Source organism: Enhydra lutris, unplaced genomic scaffold (assembly GCF_002288905.1).
Source record: "Enhydra lutris kenyoni isolate GAN:26980312 unplaced genomic scaffold, ASM228890v2 scaffoldscaffold3, whole genome shotgun sequence".
Classification (NCBI taxonomy): Eukaryota; Metazoa; Chordata; class Mammalia; order Carnivora; family Mustelidae; genus Enhydra; species Enhydra lutris.
Window position 1 is genome coordinate 34,396,534 of NW_019154087.1, and position 22,588 is coordinate 34,419,121.

General features: G+C 36.5%; 1 protein-coding gene across 8 annotated transcripts in view; it reads right to left on the reverse strand.

Moving 5' to 3' along the window:
• Window positions 1-3,479: 3,479 nt before the first annotated feature.
• Window positions 3,480-22,588, reverse strand: part of LOC111156592 (PDZ and LIM domain 5) — a 212,474-nt gene continuing 193,365 nt past the window's right edge. For all 8 annotated transcript variants that reach the window (XM_022517627.1, XM_022517610.1, XM_022517604.1 and 5 more), the window contains 4 exons: window positions 14,406-14,586; window positions 11,613-11,733; window positions 8,584-8,699; window positions 3,480-6,728 (listed from right to left, as the gene is read on the reverse strand). In XM_022517627.1, the coding sequence (XP_022373335.1) occupies window positions 6,639-6,728; window positions 8,584-8,699; window positions 11,613-11,733; window positions 14,406-14,586 (508 nt within the window). In that variant the 3' untranslated portion in view covers window positions 3,480-6,638. The remainder of the gene's footprint in view (window positions 6,729-8,583; window positions 8,700-11,612; window positions 11,734-14,405; window positions 14,587-22,588) is intronic.

Below are 22,588 nucleotides of genomic sequence, written 5' to 3' on the forward strand. Positions count from 1 at the left end.
GTGATAGTGAACTGGACTCTTTAAGTGTTTCTCCTTTACAGTGGGCGGTGTTCAGCTTTGTCAACTGTCAGCCAAGGGAGACAAAGGAACAGTGCAGAAGTCAGGAGCTTTTCTTACTTTGTTTTTCCTTGCACCAGCTGCCTGGCTCATCCAGGAGTGGGGGGCTTCTGGTGGAGTTCTGCCCCAGCTGAGCTTCCAAAACGCACAGACCTTTGGTGACTTCCCACCCCTGGCCTGGCTCAGTGGCCACCTTGCCGCAGCCCTCTTGAGGTGAATAGTGTGTATTTTAGGCCATAGCAACACTCCCAAGTCCCTGTGCACACCCACCCACCTAACCTTGGTAACCTAACGTGGGCTTACCTGCTTTCTGGAGGGTTCTTTGTTCCTGGCAACAGAAGAACAGCTCTGGCTGGCCTCAGCAACCAGAGAACTTCTCTGCCATTCAGTGGACTGCAACATTTTCTCCAAGAACGTCTTATCTCCAGCCATGGGGAAGAGTACTCATTGGAAGGTTGTTCTTCCTTGGGTTCTCCTTCCTTCCTCTCTCAATCTTAGGGTAACCTTTGAGCTCTCTTTACATTTTCATAGCTATTCTTCCATCTTAGTGTGATAATTCTTTATGTCTTCTGCTAATCTCAATGTGATTTCGGCCTCCCCATTGGACCCAGTCTTATCCACCAGGCATAATCAATCACTTTCTCCCCAAACCTAATTTATACTCTCACCATCTATACTATGTTGATATTGTTAAAGATCAGCTAGAACTTCCTGGATAGTCAGGCATAAGCAAATTCATAGATTCACATCAGTGATCTATACATTTTCTTGGAGCAGAAGTTCTGGGTTCATTTTGGTGCCTCAACTTGTTTATTAAGTTCATTTTTATCTAAAGCATTTATAATAGTACCAGAAAAATTACTAAGCAGTAGTGAAATAATTTCACAGAGCAGAATAAATGATAAGTTTCTGTTGATGAAGCTAGGACTCCTTTCACTTATATTTCCAAGTTCATACTTAGCAAGCTCCAAGAACATGTCTACCCTACATTTCATTCAACTAAGGAGGATTGAGATTGTCAGGATTCTCGAGTGAACAGGAATAGAGAAAACATCTGGGGTCAGATGACCTCAATATATGGTCACCTAAGCAAAGATTTCTATTTACACAAAAACTAATATTGGTCTGATAAGTCACCGGAGTTCAAGTTACTTTCCTATTTACCAAGGGACGTTTGGCATATCCGTGATACACTAGAGGAAAAAAATCAAAAGACAGCTCTGAAGATCTTAAAGTCCACTAAAATACTTCAAACAATGGCATTTTTGAACAAGTGCTTAGGAATAGCACCAGCTGTGTGTGCTCTATAAGCAAAGGAAAAAAGGGGAGACAAAGAAGAAAAAACAAACCTAAGTATATTTGAACCAGAGAGAAAATGTGACAATTAGAACATGATGAAAAACTAATTTGGAACCCAGTTATGAAACAGAAACTCTGTCCTTTGAAACACGGATGCATTAGAGACCGTGTCAATCAATCCACGGGCCTGGCACAGAAGTCATTTTCCTTGGGAACTATATTGCCTGAAGAGAAATTGAAAAATTATACTCTCTGTGAATTATAAATTGTTTTATTTTTCTCCCTAAGGTCAGTGATCAGCGGTTTTGTGACATGGAAATGCTTTATTCTTGCATACTAAGCAATGGCTCCAAGCTTTATTGTATGTGATTACACGGCGTTACAAGCACAGGGAAAAGAACTGCCTTCTTGGCCAACTTTCATTAATAGGGCTCCCCCAGTGCTCTGCCATTAGTGCCAATCACCAAACACACCTTGTTTTTCCTCAACTCTGGGTTCAAGGTGTGGAAGCCACACCTTCTTATTAATCATTGATGTAATCTCACCACCTACTCAGACAACTTCTAAATCATGGAATAAAGAATAAAAGTTCAGCAACATCATGCCACAGACAAATGGTTTGTTCTAAACTCTCCTCATAAAATGAACAGTTGAGTGAATCAGACACTTGCCACATTAAAAATACCTTTGCCTATCTCCTTGGTATAATACATATACAAGCTACTTTTGACTTTCACAAACTTTTGGCGATTCTTTCACAAACTTTTGGGCTCGGTGCTTCCCGAGTTAAATGCTCTCATTCATGAGTACAACACAAAACTGTACCAGTCTGAGATTTCTGTTGGGTAGCCATGCGTCCTACCCCCTTTCCTCTTTTAAATTTTAAATACTGCAAAGGAACCATTTTCCCTTTGCGGCTCCCACACTCAGGATGAAACCTTCTCTGCGGAATTTTGGCACCCTATTAATTAGTGGTTATGAGTGGGAGCTGCTCTCTCTCAGCAACTCCTATTCTGCCATCAGTCAAGTGTGATTCTGTAATAAATTCCCACGAAGCAAACTATTTCTGGTAATTCTCCCTAATTAACACCAGGCCCGCTAATAATACATCAGTACCTATGTGTTTCTGATATAACCAAGATCTTGTCTGAGAGTACTCAAAAAGGGAAACCGCCAACCTAAATTAAGCTTTTGCTGGCAACAAGGATTTTATATGTAGTTCTGTAAGAAAACCTTTGATAATCTTATATTGGGGGCATTTTGACCAGAAAACACTGAACGACAGGGAGGCTCGTTTCTGGTTTGAGCACTGAATGGGGATTTATTGTGAACACACACTGTTGAGTCTTAAGCCTATAAATCTTGCACTGGATTACTGTTTCTTAACGAAGGAATGACAGATCTCTTATTTTGTTGGTGCATTTTAATGTGCAATGACGTGATTGATAGAAACCAAACAGCAGCTATTAAAATGTCAAATGCAGACTTGATGCCCTTGTAAGTTTGGCTTCTGGAGTTTAATATACTATGAGCAAATAGACTTGAATTTGTCTTTTATTTCCAATATATAGCCTGCGACAGAAACATTGCTCTTAACTTTATACAGTAGGAAAAAAAAATCTTACTCAAACCAATAAACAAATGAGGAATAGATGTGCTTTCTGAGTTATAGAAAAGTTAACTAATGAGATCAGGATGAGTTAACCATGAAGTAATGTACCCTGGTGGGTTAAAGCGTGAAAATGGACTTGAGGACTTACGCTGTTTCAGTAAGATATATGATACAATACAGTGCTTGGTATGACAGGTTATTCCAATAAACAGTTTCAGCAATATTTTCTACAACAATGAGGCTTGTTTATGTATTAATTTACAAACATGTATTGTCTACATGCTACATGCAGAGCATAAAAATGGATTAAAATAGAACAAATGTGACAATCTGTTCAAATGTTTGGTTTCTGGGACATTTTGATAGGCGAAAATCATAAAAGAGAGATTCTCCTGAGAATCATTACTTCTTTTCCTCTCCTGTGAACACTATTTTATTCCCATGATGGAATTCCAATGGAAACCACTTGCTACCCAAAAAAGAAAGACCAGGAGAGCTTGTTTCTATCACTGCAGCCGTTTATTTATTCAGCATGTGCACATCAAGGTATTACTACACTGATTATATTTCTCATGTGGTTTTTAATTAGAAAATGTATCCAAAAGCAAAACAGTACAGATGTATACAAATGTAAAAATGTAAAGAGACAGAAAATAGAGATTAACAGATAAGGCAAACGATACTTTGAGAATCCAAACCCAATACCTTAAAATATCTGGAGAAGAAAGATGACAAACTGAAACTGCACTAGATTTGGGCCAAGTTTTTCATTGTTTTCCCTTCCCTGATGTCTGAAAAGCCTCTCCTTTCAATAGAGATGATGAAAAAAGCTCTAAACCTCACAAAACTGTGACTATAACACTAGATCCATACTTGAACAAGGGAGAGGAAGGAATTACATAAATAATATACGACCCATTAAAAATGGCACCACGAAAACAATTTTGTTGTAGATAATTTTAACGATAGGCTACACTAAATTTTGAAGATTTAAACTCTTATTTCTGTTTGTCTTCCTACTGTGACCAAATCACTAGGCTTTAGTTTTAGACTCTAACTGTAGCCTGAATCAACAAGAAATATGTACGCTACTATAAGCACAAGCGGCAGGGATCCTCTCTAGGCTGCCACTCTAGCGGGCAAAATGCAGCCCTTGTAAGTCTAGAAAAAAGTTTTAAACTGGAATCTATTGCTAGTATTTTCAATCTGGGAAATACAAGTAAAGATGTTTAAGAGTCATGTACTGTAATTTAAATCTGTATTATACTAAGTACAGCATTCCAAAATATACATCAAGAAATACTAAAAGTAAATGCTCTACAGTAAAGAGGTAATAATTAAAAAAATGCTACTGACATGGAATATTTATAATCAGAAAAATAAATATTCAGGGAGCTCACCAGAAGAATAAAGTGCTCTGCCAGTTATTAAAAGATTAACGCTGGTGTATTAAATATAGCATTCATTCCCCACTGGAAAATACAGAGATTCTTCTGGGTTATAGTCAATACTTCTTTCACAGGATTAACTGATTTAGAATAGATACAAAGCTTTGTCACAAAGGAGAAGAACAAAGCACAAAGACAAAATGATAAATTAAGAAGCAATGTTATCTTTTTAGGGATAAAATTTAGAGGAATGCAACATTAAGCTCCATGAAATAATGTGCACAATGAGAAGTCTAATAAAAATGACATCCTTAATGTCAGATAACTTAATAAGAAATCCAGGTCAAATAAAATTCTGGAAAGGAAATACCCAAATGTCACTGACTTTTCAAATACTATCTTGGCATAGAATCTATAAAGGCAAAACTAAACAACACCAAAAAAAAAAAAAAAAAAAAAAATCATCTCTACTAACATCCAAACAGAACCACCAATTTCTTTTATGTTGTGTGAAGCAAGAGACTGACACGAAGTTACGTGATTACGCACATCAGCCAGCGTGGGCTCTACAGGTGGTTTCAGCAGCAATGAGAAATAATGCACAATTCAGTTCCAGCACTTTATTTCCAAAGTAAAACTTCCTGCCTCCCTACAGATGCAGTGTGAGAAGGCAGTTCAGGGTTGCTACTGGTGAAACCACTTCATGTCACCCTTCTTGTGCTCTGATTCTCAGTTAATTATTATCTTCATATAATATAAATCTGCTAGACCATAAATGAACAACTTTTAGGACAGATGCCTTGAAAAGTTCTTAGGGAGGTTAAACAAATATCAGAGCCTAAAACCTCCCTCTGTAACAAATATGCACACAATGGAAATGAAGTCCTTTGTGAGTTATGGGGCAGGGAGGACTTGGGCTCTGTCTCAACTTTAAAAGCACTCTGCCCCAGACGCATTAGTATTTTTTAGTGGGATGATGGGCTTTCATCCATTCTGGAAACAAAGAGAAAAACTATCAAATGTCATAATTTGTTTTCCCACGGGGCAAATACCAATAGGATTCATAATTTCACAACTGTTACTCTGTCTTCATGGGCTACATAATTTTTTCCCCAAATAAAGAAAACAAATAATGAGCCAGTATGAGTAACTGATCATGTTCCCCTCCTATACTACCAGTCTCTTGGAATAAAAGCCTTCCAAACATTGTGATCACACTTGGAAGTGATTTATATATTACTGAGAGAGAACTACTAAACGAAAAGAAAGAAAGAAAGAAAAAAAAAACCCTTAGATTTTTATCACATCCTCAAGCCAATATTTTACTTTTCTAATGTAGACCTAAGAAAAAAATTATTCTTCAAAGACAGTTCTCAAACCTTTATCAGTCAGTAGTACAAACCTGAAACTGATGTAATGGATTCACTGTCTGAAAAGGGGAGAATTTTAAAAAGAATTTTTGAATGCAGTCCTCTGACTTCCTGTAATTCCTAACCTCACTCTATTCTACTCACACTCTAGACCTCAGCATGAGGGAAGGAGAAAAAATGGGAGTTTCACTAATATAGGTGATAAAACATACACAATGAATAGAAATGGTCATATTTTAATAATGGGCAAAAATTTGAAATTTATAAGCAATGTGGTGGCTTTTTGGGGGCTGGATGAGAGAAACAGATAACATCTCTTATTGGCATGGCACATTTTGATGAAAATCTTACTAGTTTTCCCACTGGAATGATCAGTAAGATTAAAAAAAGTACATAGCAGTTTTTTTTTAAAAACTGACACCTACTACTGATAAAATTCTGTTTAAACTCCTATTTCCTCTTTTAAAGATAAGCACTATTTTTAAAAAAAATACATTTAATGATAGAGTGTAAGGCAATTTTCATTGCCTTTTACAGATTTACTCAGAACTACCTAACAAGGCAAGAAAGTATCATTAATTCAGCATAGATGTTAGAGGTTTTATTCTAAAACTTAATTATCCACTAATTTATTCTATGATGAATTTAATAGTCAACCAGGAAATTGGGTTTTTATAAAAATTTTATGGACAGAAAATACAGGAAAAAAGTAATCATAAATGCCAAACTGTCCCTTTACTTTATGAAGCCAAATATTTCCTCATAGACTTGGTTTTTAAAGCTGGAATTTATCCCTCCAGGGCCACTATTATTTTTCAAAATTCCCATAAATATTAAATCCAAAAATTAATTGGTAATTCCAATTCTCCTCTTTCTCTTCAAATTTATTCTCTATCCCTGAACTGTTGACTTTCAAAAATTCACAGAATGAGCATGTTTCTTGCAAAGCGGCTTGTCCTTCTTGGAGAAAAAGGTCTGACCTTCCAAACTTTCACAACATACCTGAAAAAGAAGCATTATTTAAAAGAATATCATTATTTTAACAAATATGACTAAAAGGGAAAAACGGCTTTTCACTTGGTGGGTAAGACAAGCACTTTCATTGGCTGTACTAGATGCTCTGACATTTTTTTTTTATTTTTTTATTTATTTATTTTTTTAAAAGATTTTATTTATTTATTTGAGAGAGAGAGAGAGTATGAGAAGGGGGAGGGTCAGAGGGAGAAGCAGACTCCCTGCCAAGCAGGGAGCCCCATGCGGGACTCGATCCCAGGACTCCAGGATCATGACCTGAGCCGAAGGCAGTCGCTTAACCAACTGAGCCACCCAGGCGCCCGACGCTCTGACATTTAATGATTACTATGGTATTTCATATAATTTTTCAAAAGCAATAAAGAATGACCTTTTCCTAGAATGCATTCTAATTTATTTAAATCACTGATCATTATTTTTCTTTACTAGGCCCTAATAAGAAAACACATAAAGAGATCACATTAATTGTAATTTCTCTTCCCAAATGCTCATCAATGCTTTAAACTTGCTTCCTGTTGCAGGGAACCACAGCACTCAAAATGAAAACACAATACAATTGCTTAGCCAAATATTCCCAAGACCCCAAACACACAGGCACAGAATACCTGAGAATTCTTTTTAATTCATTTTCTTGGTTTCTTATAGTAAAAACATCTGGTTTTTACTGGTCAACATCTGGCTACTGGATGATTATACAGTTCACTTACTATCTGCATTTATGTGATCCTGTCTTTCCTATTGCCTTTCTCAAATATGATAGTATAATAGAGCAGCTCTACCAGAGAACAGGGGAAGGCAAGTCTTCTAAGTTGTTGCATTTTAAAGATCTCATGAAGTCTAAGAGAAGGAAGAAGTACACAAGATGAATTTAATAGTCAACCAGGTAATACTTGGGGACATCATTTGACTTCAATTAACATTACTTTTTTCCCTTCATACAATGGGTATTGAAAACTATTAGATATATTAAATCTAATTTTTAAAAAATCAAACATCTGAACAGAATATCTTTATTGGATATTTACTTTCTAAATTAAAAAGAGTCTTAAGGGGGCACCTAGATGCCTGGGTGGCTCAGTCAGTTAAGCGTCTGCCTTCAGCTCAGGTCATGATCTCAGAGTCCTGGGATCAAGCCATGTGTTGGGCTCCCTGATCAGCAGGAAGTCTGCTTCTCCCTCTACCCCTTTCCCCTGCTCATGCGTGTTCTTGTTCTCTCTCTCTCTCTAATAAATAAATAAATAAAATTTTTTTTTTTTTTTTAAGTCTTAGGGTAAATGTCTCTACAGCTATTCTCATCATTAAAAATAAAACCAAAAATATTAGAATATCAAAACAAAATAGGTAAATATATCACTAAATGTTTATTACAGTCCTAAAAGGAAAAAAAATATTCATGGACTATTGCTATGGAAGGAAGTAAATCAACATACAGTTTGCTTCCACTTTTAATTCAACAACAGATCTTTAGAATTGTTTGTTTCTATTTCAGGTACCCATGTTTCCAAAAATTACTAAAAACACTTCAATAAAACAGAATTAAAAAAAAAAAGTAAAGGCCTCTTACTGTTTTAAGAAATATGTGGTTTCTCCTTATAAACACAAACTTATTAAAAATAAGATTTTCTCTAAAGGAGTAAGCACCTTGTTCTGTGCCAAACAATTCAAAAAATGCCAAAACTTTCAATGAACAACTTTTAAAATCACTGTACAAATACTTTCATGTGTGAAGGATTGAATGATACAAGAACTGTTATTTCCATTTAGTGCTTAGGCTAAAACTGGCCATACTGTGCTCCTCTAATTTGGAAATAAGATGTTTACTTACTGAGCATACAAAGCAAGTGTCATGCCAGGTATAGCCTAGGGCTTCCAGGAACATGTCGCCAGCTTCTATGGGAAATTCACAGCCATGGCATATGGTACCAAAAAGGGCGTAATAATCTGTACAGGGGCAGGGTGGGGGTGGAGAGACATAATTGAAACATGACAAAGCTTTAGAATAATAGTTTCTAGAAAGCAGCAACAAAACTGGAATTAAATGAGAAGATGAAGATAGAGTTACTAGTAACTGGAAAATGTTCAGAAGACATGTTTGGCTTGAGAAATAAAGTGTAGCATGTTTCAGGGTAACTTTGGGGTGTTTAATTCAGGGTAATTACCTTTGGGGTAAATGTTATTTACATAATTAACGTTTTTTATTCCATTTTCCCACATAATACTTCTCACATATCTCCAGTTACTTAAGTGTCCAAATACATATGAAGAACAACTCTGATCCCTGGTAAGTTATCAACAGACAGGACTGTTTTAACAAAAGACAAGGGAACCTCCAAAAACTAGCAACAATAAGACTACAGAACATAAAATCAGAAGAAATATCTGATATCAGCACATTTCGTAGAGTATCTGACTTGGTAGGAAGAAAAAAAAAGTCACAAGAAACTTCCATGAATTAAGTGCTATGACTGAGTTTCTAGCTAGACTGTATCATAACCGTATTAGCCCCTAGTCTTTTGCTGTGATTTCCTTTCAAATTTATGACTTAATGCTGAAAATCCTTAGCCAGAGAATACCATTTACTTGACAGAGATTATAGTTATAAAATGCTAATAGGATTTCCTTCTGAAGAGAGCAGTATTGATGAGATGTTTCTTTATTATTACTAAATTAGAACTTACTGGCAATTTTCTTTTATGCAGCTGGAGTAGAAAGTAGACTTTCATTTCTAACTTGATTTACCTCTCTTAACAATTTTCAATATTTCTTAGCAGCATTTGCTCATCACATATTCAGAGTTCTACTATGTGCCTAGCACTGAAGAGGGTTATAGTGGTGAAGACAGAAGTAGCTGTTCTCTTTATGTTGCTTATAATCTCACTAGGAATAGGATGTCATCATTTATTATATTTTTAAAATAAGTGATAATAAATAATTTCAGACTGTGACAAGAACCATGAAAAAAAACAGTCACGTGATACAGAAGAGTTGGGGGGAGTACGTAACACTCCATTAACTAGGTGGGCTTGGAAAAAGCTTCTCTGCGGAGGTAACAGTTGTGCCAAGACTTGACCAAAAAAAGGAAAAATCACCACAGAAAATCTGAGGAAGAACAGGTAAGTTAGAAGAAACAGCAAGTACAAAAGCCCTGATGCAGGAAGAATCTTAGCATGTTCAGGAAAGCAAAGGGGATAGGTTTGCGTAGAACTCAAGTGACAGAAAATAACATGGTAGAAGATAAGGTTGGCCTAATAAGGAGAGCAGTGATTCCTCAAGGGGAAGCCAAAAGGTATCAAGTATAATCTAATTCACACTGAAACAAAATATTATCATAGCTGCTATTTGAGGGTTGGGGGGAAGAAGATAAACGATTTTAGTTGGTAATTAGAGTGTCCACGCAAAGAGAGTGGGCTGGATTCAGTTCTGACTGTTGAGGTAGAGAGACATGAATGAATCAATATACACTGGGGGTAGAACTGCCAGATTTTACTAATTAGATTAGACATGGCAAGAGCAGAATCTTATGGTTTGGGATACTGGACAGTGGACCATTTACTGAGATGAGAAAATCTCGGTAGTAACAAATGCGGGAGGTTAAAGAAATACAACAAAATAGATCAAGCTGATTAGAAGTGACATTAAAACAAATCTTCAATAATGCTGTTCGCTTTCTGTAAGCAATTTTTGGGTTTCAAAAATCGAACTTCTTAGACTACATTAAATATGATACTAAGGCTAGTTTTGTATGTGTTTGGCTAGACAGGGACTATCTGGCAGTTAGTCCAATGTCTCACAAAGCTTAATTAAAAAAAATAATAATAAAGCTCTTTTTTCAGAAGAACTAGGTGAAATTACAAAATATATTGAAATATTCTGATTGAATCAGGGAAGGCAGCTCGTAGCCATCCTGTCCCAAAATAGACCATAGATGGGCTAGATCACTGGAATTCCCAGAGAGCTTCCTGGTGGACAGTATGGCATAGATCTAGACTGGTCCCAACTAGGAACTAAAAGGAACTGAGTGAGCAAAAAAGGGTCCAAGTGATGTCCAATTTGACTAGCCTCAAATCAGAAGTTGACTGCTCCTTTAACTTAACTAGTGTGCAATATTCCCTTCCTCCAGCACCACACTTTGAGTTTCAAGGCAGATCAACAATAAAACTCAATGGTGGAAATGCAGTGGTAGTGAATATAGACATGATAAAGGGAAAATAGTTTATTTTTTGAAACATATGTATGGTACTAATACCTAGGAAAGAGTAATATTAATAAATAAGTGTTATGAAAGTTTACTTCTAGTCTCTGGAAAAGACGTGTTCAGAGCTCAGGTAATAAGAAATGTAGTAGATAGGTCCTTGGAGCCTATTTATTAAAAATAATTTTACTAAGGGAACCATCCAAGCCAAGATTACCTTTCCATTCAGGAAGAGTAAAAAAAGACTTCCAATTTATTGTCAAGACCATTGCCTTGAAGAGCAAATCAATATCATGTTCAGAAGGTGATCATTTCTCATGTTTAAAACCACTCAAAATTCACTATTAGCGTGTAAGAGGTGGCTTTAAGCTACACAAGTTGGTAGAATTCATATTCATAAACTATTAGGGATTCAAGCACAATATTTTCCTACTAGGTAATGCTTATATGCTCATTTCTCTTAATGAAAAATTGGGAATATCTGTTTAACAAAGTCATAAAAATTTTACATAGTTTTTTGCTACGTGTTTAGCGTAGCTTTAAATGCCCTGAAAACAGGAAATCTACTTTGCCCAATATTTCTTTTCAACTTTATAGTAATATAAGGGTTAATGTTTTATCCTTATTCAAAACTCAAGAAACAAACGGCTTTAGGATCTTACCAGTCTCACAGTAGGGTTCACCATCCTCCAAATGAAAAACATTATTACGAATGGGTTTTCCACAGGCCACACACACAAAACAGGAAACGTGCCAAGTTTGTTTCAGAGCATTGATGACTTCCTGTTATAGAAAGGTAATTGGTTGTAAAGAAAGATGACAATACACAAATGCTTATTTTACTAGTTGTACCAACATAGCCCTTTTAAACTGACTCAAAGTAGACACACGCTTTGTCTTTACCATGAGCTTTTCCTCTAAGTAACAGATGATACTTTAGGACCGACTCACAAATCATCTAAACTGATACACTATATAATAAGTGTGTTTCCCATAAATACACATCAATAAACTTATTTAAAGAATGATTATGGTTTTTAAACCGTATACATGTGGTGAATAAAGTAAGCACTTCATAAGTGCTTGCTACAAAACCTTCTGCTTTCTCTCAAAAGGGTGTCAGGGAACATTCACTTACGAAGGTTTCACAGTATTATCTTGAAAATGTCATGCAGGAGAAACAAGAAAATGTCACGGAGGAAGGGCAAAACATTTGAAAACTGAAACAAACCTGTGCTTTGGTGCATTATGGAAGCAATAACATAATCAGTGTAATCCAATCAGTTTAACACATGTTTAGGATTCTGGAAATCAGCTGTGACCACACTAAGCACACACTCAAACGAGTGTCTAAAGTTTGAACCATCAAGTATGGATTCTAATCAACAATGGCCCTGGGGTTAAAAACAGCAGTATCAAAGACTTGGGCCAGATTTTAATTAGTAAAAGAAGTCTTGAGAAGCTAGTTTTGTAAGGAATCATTTCTTTAGATTGAGAGAGATGGAGCCATTAAACATTATCTTTGAAGAATAGTTAATAATATGGGGATTCACTCTTTCCATAATATTTATCACAAAAAAAGAGGATGCTACACCTAGAGTATGGTCATAATTTTGTAAATGAATTACTTATAAAGAGAAAACTAGAAGAAGATACATCCTAAGGTTAATAGGAATTATCTAGGGTTGGTAAAATATATAGTTCACTTTAATTTTCTTCTTAACATTTTTGGGTATTTTCTAATTGCTGTAGAGTGAAATTTTTTTTTGAAATATTTTTAATAATAAAAATTGCTGAAATAAAATAAAATGACTGAGTAAATTATTAGCCTTAGAAAATGTCACAGTTCGGGGCACCTGGGTGGCTCAGTGGGTTAAAGCCTCTACCTTCGGCTCAGGTCATGGTCCCAGGGTCCTGGGATCGAGCCCCGCATCAGGCTCCCTGCAGGGAGCCTGCTTCCTCCTCTCTCCCTCTCTGCCTGCCTCTCTGCCTACTTGTAATCTGTCAAACAAATAAATAAAATTAAAAAAAAAAAAAAAAGAAAATGTCACAGTTCACTACTGAAGGATACTGAGGAGAAATGGCAGTTGTTTAGATCCAAAAAGATTACTATGAACATGTACAACAAATGTATATTGAACCAAGTTGTTTCTCAAGGCTCTTGGCATTTACTTCCCTTTCAATCCTTGAGACAGATTACTATTCCTTCTTTAACAGGAAATCAAACAACAAAACACATACCAGAGAATCTGTCTCTGTAGTGAAGTTATGGTCCATCTCTAAGGCAATGAGGGTAAGATTTCCATTTCCTAGAACAGAACCTCATTTGGTTCTAAGATTATTACCTGACTCTGTATTATTAATTATCCTAGAATTTACAGAATAGATTTATATATTGAAAGGGTCTTATTATTTATCCTTTAGGAAGTTATAGCCTGTATAATTCTACTCATTTGTTCCCAACATATTGTACAAATTAATAATATAGAAATATTTCATGTGGCACAGTTACAATTTAAGTGTCCTCAAAGTTTTAGAACCATTTAAAGACGTAATCTGAAATTCAAAGTACTCAATAATTCATATTAGCTTTTCTCTCAACTGATATGAATTAAAGTTTCATTATTATATTTTTATAAAGAGAATATTAGAATTCAGCAATGCCATTCCCCTCTTCTGTATTAGCTGTATGAGTTTCGTGTGAGACCAGGCACCTTGGATGCTTCTAAAATAAAATTCCAACTCCTAGTCACCCATAAGAAATGACTGACCCTTTCTTTGTAAACTGCAACCTGGATATCCCGGAGCAGAAATTCATTCATTCATCATTATTTATTATATATCTGACTCCTAAATCGCTCCCTTTTTGAAAAGGAAAAAAAAAAAGGTGCCTCGTATTTTTCTATCACATGTATATGCTCATAAAATAAGTTATATTTTTAAACACTCCATATGTTTAAGAAAAATATATCATTTATAAGTCTCATGTTTTATATATTTCATGAGATCTGTGCCCTGTGCTTGAACCCTGACAAATGGGGAAATGCTGCTCTTATAAAAGCTATGGAATTTAATTTAAAACAGTGAAGGTGTCAGTTCTGAGAACTCTGATGTGTGTGGTCCTGTGCGACCTCTTCATTCCTGAGCAAACAGGGTCCTGTTGAGGTAGCACACCCACAGTAAATTATTTTTCCCCCACAGTGGCTAGACTTTCACCAGACAAGCAAGCACTCAGTAAGACAAAACCAAAGACAACTTAACCCCACGAGTCCGATATACTTCTACAGAGGTCTATTTAGTTTTGCTTTACAATAATAAACAGTGATGAAAACAGAGAGGGGATCAAGTAAGAAGAAAATAAAAAGGAAAACTGCTGGAAGGGTTTCATAACAACAACAAAAAAAATCATTGTGCTTTAAAGCTCAATCAGAATAAACAGGTTTTCTGACACTTACTCCGAGGATCTTCCTTTGGCATCGCCCACATTCAGGAGCAAAGAATTTCTCATAGCACAGCTCACAATATAGGGCTCCCTTCTCCTCTACAAACCCAATGTAGGCCATTGTATTTTTGCAGTGAGCACAGTTAAATTCTTCTGGATGCCAAGATTTCCCCAGTGCCACTAGGAATGGTCCCCTGCCAGAAGAAAAGAGATCAAATTGGCTGGGGAATAAAAGTTTCTGAAGTTAGCTTGGACAGAACCTCTTTTGTGCAATGTCAAAACAATTAAATTCTTGCTCGATTATCCTTCTCAAGGGCTGAAAACAAGGGTGCTGTAAATTTACATAGGAACTCTGAGCATTTATGTGAAGAGAGAAAAAGGGAAGAGTAAAAAGCGGGATTCTTTCAAGGAGGGGATTCTTTCGAGGAAGGCCATTTCCCCCATTTTTTTCCATCTTCAAGAGACCTGGTTATGTTTTTCGAGCTGCAACGAGCGACTCTGTATCATGATTATGACTGAAAATGAGGATGTTAACTCCAGTGGAAAATGAAGTAACCAGAAAAAATTACATGGCTTAGGCAGAGATGAGAATTTGACATTTCTATAAATAAAATAAACAAGAGAAATCTTAATTTGGTAATGTCAGACTCTTAAAATTCATAGCAATTATGACCCGAGGAAACACTGCGGTCTACTTCTGTTCCCCACACATTGTTTCATTCCTTATTTCTCAACTTTATTAAGCATATCAGATGTTTATGACCCCTCCAAATAGACGATGGAAACTGTCAACTGGCTATCAGAGACTGTTTTGAAGCTACTTAGGAAGGTTTTATTTAATTGAAACATGAGTGATTTTTAATGCACATTTGTATCAAGGTAACAAATGCTTGTAAAGAGATTTTTTTCCATTAAATACTATACAGTCATGAACTGATAAGATGGGTTTGGTTTGCTTGACAGGAATCCATTATGAAGCTTTATCTAGTCACGAAGCCTGCAGAAATGAACCATTCTAGCCTCTGCAACACACTTCTCAGTAGCTCCATCATACTAATCTTTATTCGCAGAGTGGCTTTACCTCCAAGGCACTTTTACACTTATCCAATTTGTCCAGGCAACATTCCTGTGAGACAGACCAGGGCAGTTACTTCAAACTCAGTTTAACCGATGGAGAAGCTGAGATACAAAATGTTCAAAAGATATGACAAATATCATAAAATCACTGACTGAGTGAAGGCCAGAAGCTGAATTTCCTCATTTCTAGCACACTGTGTAGTCAGCTGATACTCTGCTTTTCATCTCATTACCAGCAATTATCATCACTGAGTGACCACAGTGTAATTGTCAGTAAGCATGGCTACCTGACTTCTAGGCAGATTATTAATAGGAAAAGTCACAGTAATGAGCATCACATAATTGGAGCATTTTTTTTTTTTTTTTTGCCTTTGACAATAACATAAACCTTAGTATTCAGTAACTGTTTCCCATTGGGAAATTCTTTGCAAATACATTGATGTTTACTCAGAACTCAGAACTAGCACCTAACTCTGCTGGAGTCAAAAAAGTAAAAAGGCTCTTGATGAATGATAAAAATGTGTTCTGTGAGATATAAGAGGGTATTTTCTCATTTTTTTTTGTTAACTTCTTTTAAAATTAATAACACAATGCCAACTTTTGTCAGCTACAGCATGCAGTTCTCTTAGCATTTGAGACAAGTAGTTTATTATGATTTTTAAGCTTTAGGGTGCCATAAGTTTTGCTATCACTAATAAGGAACATCTTTGTCAACTAACACCTGACAGGAAAAAAAGGGCTATAGATCATTTATTTTGTAACCAAATGTTCCTTTGGGTAAGTTGTCCCTGAATTTTTAACTGGAGTGTAAATAATAGTCCTACTCAACAAGTTCCTTCCTCTCATTTTCTCAATATGTATTTGACAAGTAGTTTACCTTCAAAGATAAACCAAGGAGTCACTATGCTCAAAACCAGAAAAAGTCTTATGAGTGTGCAGAGCTTTTATGCCAAGTGGGTATCTGGTTTGAAAAATCTGTCGGGTTAAATTTACTGTGACCACAACACAGGGATGGTAGAACTTTGTTACCATTTGTTTGGGTGCCAAGGCAGATTCCAAGAATTGTTAGGCTGAAAATTTTTTTTTTCTTTTTTCTTAGGGCACATCTTTAGCAGCTCCATAGGCTGGATTGCCTCTAGAGGCCAGCATCCTTCTTTAGCCATCCAGATTGCAAAAGCCAATCCAACCTCAAACTTGCATTCTATCAAAGTGTCGTATACACTCGGAGAAGAAAGAACTTTACTCCTGGAACACAGCTATCAGTGCCACCAAATAGTTAACAAAATTCATCTGAGGAAAAAAAAAACAAGATATTTAAGAACAGATTCAGGAACACATGACCCATTTTCTAGGTTTAATAAAAGATGTGTTGAAATCAAGTCAGGGGGCTCCTGAGTGGCTCAGTGGGTTGAAGCCTCTGCCATCACCTCAGGTCATGATCTCTGGGTCCTGGGATCGAGTCCCACATTGGGCTCTCTGCTCAGCGGGGAGCCTGCTTCTCCCCTCTCTCTCTGCCTACTTGTGATCTCTGTCAAATAAGTAAATAAAATCTTTAAAAAAAAAAAAGAAAGAAAGAAAGAAAGAAATCAAGTCAGACCAGCAGAGAAGGAGGTTCTGCAGCTCAGACCATACTGGTCCTGACTCACTCCACAGAATTATTCCCTTAATGACTGGTGCTCAGCATGATACCATCAGTCTGCACTGACATTTGTCATAGGACATAGCTCTGTAACAGTCACCCTTGCTTTTCCTCTAAATTACTGTTGGGAGTGTTATTTGTTAGATCACACAGGGGCACTTTCACGTAGACTCCTTGGAGAAAGTCCTTTCAGGTTTCTGTAACAAGAACAGTTTGCTTCTTCTGAGCAATAGGTTTGTTTTTGTACTCATTGTATAGTAAATTTAAAAATTAACTTTTTTCTTTTGTTGACCACAAGGAGGCTTAAAGCCAAATCCATTCTAACCTAGGCAAGTATGTAGGTCATCATTATAGGTTCTGTCCAATCTCAATGGCAAATTTTTGTCCGATCATTATTTTTAATGGTCCCATTCATGATTTTCATTCTTCTTTTGCTCCTTTCTATAATTTAGAAGACTTTCTTATATTTCATGTATTCTTAAAAGTGTTTTTAAAAGGTTTCTAGAATAGTTTCTACTACAAATAAATTAAATTTAATTAAATCATCCGTTAAAATAATAACTTTAAGATATTTCCTTAGTTCCTTACCAAATCTGAATAGTGAAATGTCTTAACAACAATAAAGAAACTCCCTCTGCACCTTTAAAAACTGAAATGAAAATGACCCTTGCTCCTGCCAGTTCTCCTTTCTTAAACATGCTCAGTGCAGGTAATGGCCTAGCTGGGTACTCCCTGGCCGGGCTCAAAGAGCATCTTTCCCACCATGCCCCTGAAGTGAGGTATAGTTAAACACTAAAATCTCTTACATCCAACAAAGTATTCTCTTCTCTGTGTTAGCAGAGATTGATTTAACAAATTCATTAACACAGAATTAACACTGAAGAAGTTCTTCTTGTTCCAGGCAGGACTGGATTTCCGTGTGTGAACTGGAATGACAGGCTTGGGTAAACACAAGGTGGAATTAAGTCAACCTCTACCTCTTACCTACTCTACCCCACGGCCCTTCCCAAATATTCCTTGACTGACAAAGGAGGGGACCGGAAAGAGTTAAAGCACTGACTGGCTGACAGAGAGGAGTTATCCTATCCAATGAAACTTTTTACCCTTTTTATCTTCTGTGGGACTTATGCCAAAGAGGAAAGAAAGAAAGAAAGAAAGAAAGAAAGAAAGAAAGAAAGAAAGAAAGAAAGAAAGAAAGAAAGAAAGGAGGGAGGGAGGGAGGGAGGGAAGGCATGTCAAAAGGAACGGAAAAAGAAAACTTATACAGGGAGAAGGTGAGAGGGATTGCAAATTTCAATAGGCATAATCTAACAGGGATTCAGCTTCAAAATAAAATGCTTGCTTCTTGCCTCTATTATTTTACTCGAACAATAAAGCTCAGTGATAGAAATTAGCTCTATAAATACATGAAGAAAATATCAACAGCTACCTAACATTCCTAAGATCATGTGGATGATGAACTGTAAAGCTGGAAATTCTTCAAGGCCCAGTTACTACAGATTAAAAATTGTATTTGACCAAAAGTTACCGCATCGATAGAAGTTAAAAACAAAAAAAGCCAAGAAATCAAAAGAAGTTAATCAATAAAAGTTCAAAATAAAGCCACATAAAAAGCCAACTCATGCTCAAAAATAAAAATGGAATCTGATACTCTACTTAATTAGAAATAATAATAAAAATGTATAAACCAGTTTTATATTATGGTCAAATTTTGGGAAGGGTGTGGCATGAGCAAAGAGTCCAAGAACAAAAGAACGAAAGGAGTTTTCTGAAGCAGAAAAGATTACTGGTAGAAACTGCGCACACAATCACAAATATAAAGATACACGCAAGAAGAGAGAGTAAGAGAATGAAACACACTTGAACGTAACAGTAAAACACACTAGGAAGACATATAATACTCAAAATCAGCAATATTAATAATCTGTCGTAAGATTTATAAGGGCTGCATTTTTTATATGCTTTATTCTTCGTTCCCAGTAAATTTTGTTCAAATGTTCCAATTTGGAGCATTAAATAACATAGTTCCACCTTTACTGAGTATCATCTTTAATCTGTAAGCCCTTTAAAGTACTGCATCCAAAAGGCTGGAGGTCAACTATAGCTTTTTATTTTAAAGACATAAATGACTCACTGTTCAAGAATAAATGCATGGGTAAAATGAGCCTGAACATAACAGTGAATAAAAAAGGACAAGTTCTAAAAAAATGTAATATTAATTGATAATTCTTTAAGTCTATAGGAGACAATTATACTCTATTATTTATACTGGTTATTATAAAATCCACAAAACAGGAAAATGTGTTTCTATATATTAAGACGAATGAGAGATAATTTCAACTTGGAGAAACTGTTATCATACATTCCTCCAAATATTTTTAAAAAGTTTATTCATCAACTGAACAAGTATTTACTAAATACAAGGATACATGCCAGATACTGCTCTAGGAGCAGAAAATATGGCAAGAAATAAAGGCAGGAAAGGCCCTGCTCACCCAGAACTTACATTCTAGCATGAGGGAGAAACAACAAACAACAATTAAAAAAAAAAAGGTACATTAGATTTTAAGTTCTGAGGAGGAAAAATGAAGCAGGGAGGGTAGGTAGGGAGACTACGTATGGTGGTGGGGGAACAGAATTTAAACACGGTGGTCAGGGATACCCTGGTATTTGAATAAAGACCTGAAGTAGGCAAAGGTGAGCTATGCAAATATCCAGGGGAAGAGAATCCAGGCAAGGGAAACCACAGATGCAAAAGGGCCTGATAAAAGTGCTTGGGGAGTCTGAGAAACAGCAAGAAGGCCGGGTGCCTGGAGTGGTGGAAACAAGGTGGAAATGACCAAGTAATAAGGCAGAGAGATAATGAGGTGGTGGTTCATGACTGTGTAGGGCCTTTAGGCCATTATAAGGATTGTGGCTTCTTTTGAAAATGGAATCATTATGGGGTTTCCAGCAAAAGAGTGCCATGATCTGATTTATGTTTTATCAGGATTTACTCTAGCTACTATATTGAGAACAGACAGGAAAAGGGCAAGGGCAAAAGCAAAAAGGTTAATTAGAAGACAACTTCATTACCCCAGGTGAGAAATGACAGAGGCTTGGATCAGGGTAGTAGCAGCAGTACAAACAGGAATAAAGGTTCAGATTCTGCATATATTTAGAAGTTAGAGTCAAAAGGATGTGCTGATAGATCACATGAGGTCTAGGCTAGTGAGATAATAGAGATACCACTAACCAAGAAGAGGGAGACTGGGGAGGAGATAGTACATTAGGTAGAATTCTAATATGGCCCTTAAGATACCTGCCTTCTGTGTACATGGCCTGTATGATCCCCTCCTCAAGAGTGTGAGTGGAACCTGTAAAGATGATAGGACATCAGTCCTGTAACTAGTTTATTTTAGTATTATGCAGATGTAATGTGAGTTCCCTAAGAAGCTGGCACTGAGTTATCAAGAGATTTTTTTAGAAGTATATTAATTTCCACATATTTGGGAATTTCCCAAATGTTCTCCTGTTACATATTTCTAATTTTAGTCCATTCTAGTCAGAGAACATACTCTGTATGATTTCTGTCCTTTCACATGTATCAAAACTTGTTTTATGGCTTCACATGTAGTCTATCCTGGAGAATGTCCCATGTGCACTTGTGAAGAATTTATACCCTCCTGTTGTAAGCTGGGATATTCTACAGATGTCTACTGAGTCTAGTATATAGTTTTGTTCAAGGCGTTTTGTTCAAGGCATTTTGTTCACTTTCTATGTAGTTGTTATAGTCATTCTTGAAACTGGGATACCAAACTTTCCAATTATTATTATCGAATTATTTATCATTGTTCCCTTCTATCCTGCCAGTTTTTGCTTTGTGGACTTGGGGCTCTGTTATTAGGTGAATATATATTTGTAATTGTACCTTCCTGATGGATTGAACTTTTTACCATTATAAAATGTCCTTCTTTTCTCTTTCAACACCTTTTCTCTTAATGGCTATTTTTCTAATATTAATAGACATAGTCACTCCAGCTCTTTTTTGGTTATAGTGTTTGCATGGTGTATTTCGGTACAATTTTTTTTTGTAATTAAATCCAATGTTATTAGATTTCACAGATTTTTTTTTAATTTTATTTTTTATAAACATATAATATATTTTTATCCCCAGGGGTACAGGTCTGTGAATCGCCAGGTTTACACACTTCACAGCACTCACCATAGCACATACCCTCCCCAGTGTCCATAACCCCACCCCCCTCTCCCAAACCCCCTCCCGCCATCAACCCTCAGTTTGTTTTGTGAGATTAAGAGTCACTTATGGTTTGTCTCCCTCCCAATCCCATCTTGTTTCATTTACTCTTCTCCTACCCCCTTAACCCCCCATGTTGCATCTCCTCTCCCTCATATCAGGGAGATCATATGATAGTTGTCTTTTTCCGATTGACTTATTTCGCTAAGCATGATACCCTCTAGTTCCATCCATGTCGTCGCAAATGGCAAGATTTCATTTCCTTTGATGGCTGCATAGTATTCCATTGTGTGTATATATACCACATCTTCTTTATCCATTCATCTGTTGATGGACATCTAGGTTCTTTCCATAGTTTGGCTATTGTAGACATTGCTGCTATAAACATTCGGGTGCACGTGCCCCTTCGGATCACTACGTTTGTATCTTTAGGGTAAATACCCAGTAATGCAATTGCTGGGTCATAGGGTAGTTCTATTTTCAACATTTTGAGGAACCTCCATGCTGTTTTCCAGAGTGGTTGCACCAGCTTGCATTCCCACCAACAGTGTAGCAGGTTTCCCCTTTCTCCACATTCTCGCCAGCATCTGTCGTTTCCTGACTTGTTAATTTTAGCCACTCTGACTGGTGTGAGGTGATATCTCATTGTGGTTTTGATTTGTATTTCCCAGATGCCGAGTGATATGGAGCACTTTTTCATGTGTCTGTTGGCCATCTGGATGTCTTCTTTGCAGAAATGTCTGTTCATGTCTTCTGCCCATTTCTTGATTGGGTTATTTGTTCTTTGGATGTTGAGTTTGATAAGTTCTTTATAGATTTTGGACACTAGCCCTTTATCTGATATGTCGTTTGCAAATATCTTCTCCCATTCTGTCAGTTGTCTTTTGGTTTTGTTCACTGTTTCCTTTGCTGTGCAAAAGCTTTTGATCTTGATAAAATCACAATAGTTCACTTTTGCCCTTGCTTCCCTTGCCTTTGGCAATGTTCCTAGGAAGATGTTGCTGCGGCTGAGGTCAAAGAGGTTGCTGCCTCTGTTCTCCTCAAGGATTTTGATGGATTCCTTTCTCACACTGAGGTCCTTCATCCATTTTGAGTCTATTTTCCTGTGTGGTGTAAGGAAATGATCCAATTTCATTTTTCTGCATGTGGCTTTCCAATTTTCCCAACACGATTTATTGAAGAAGCTGTCTTTTTTCCATTGGACATTCTTTTCTCCTTTGTTGAAGATTAGTTGACCATAGAA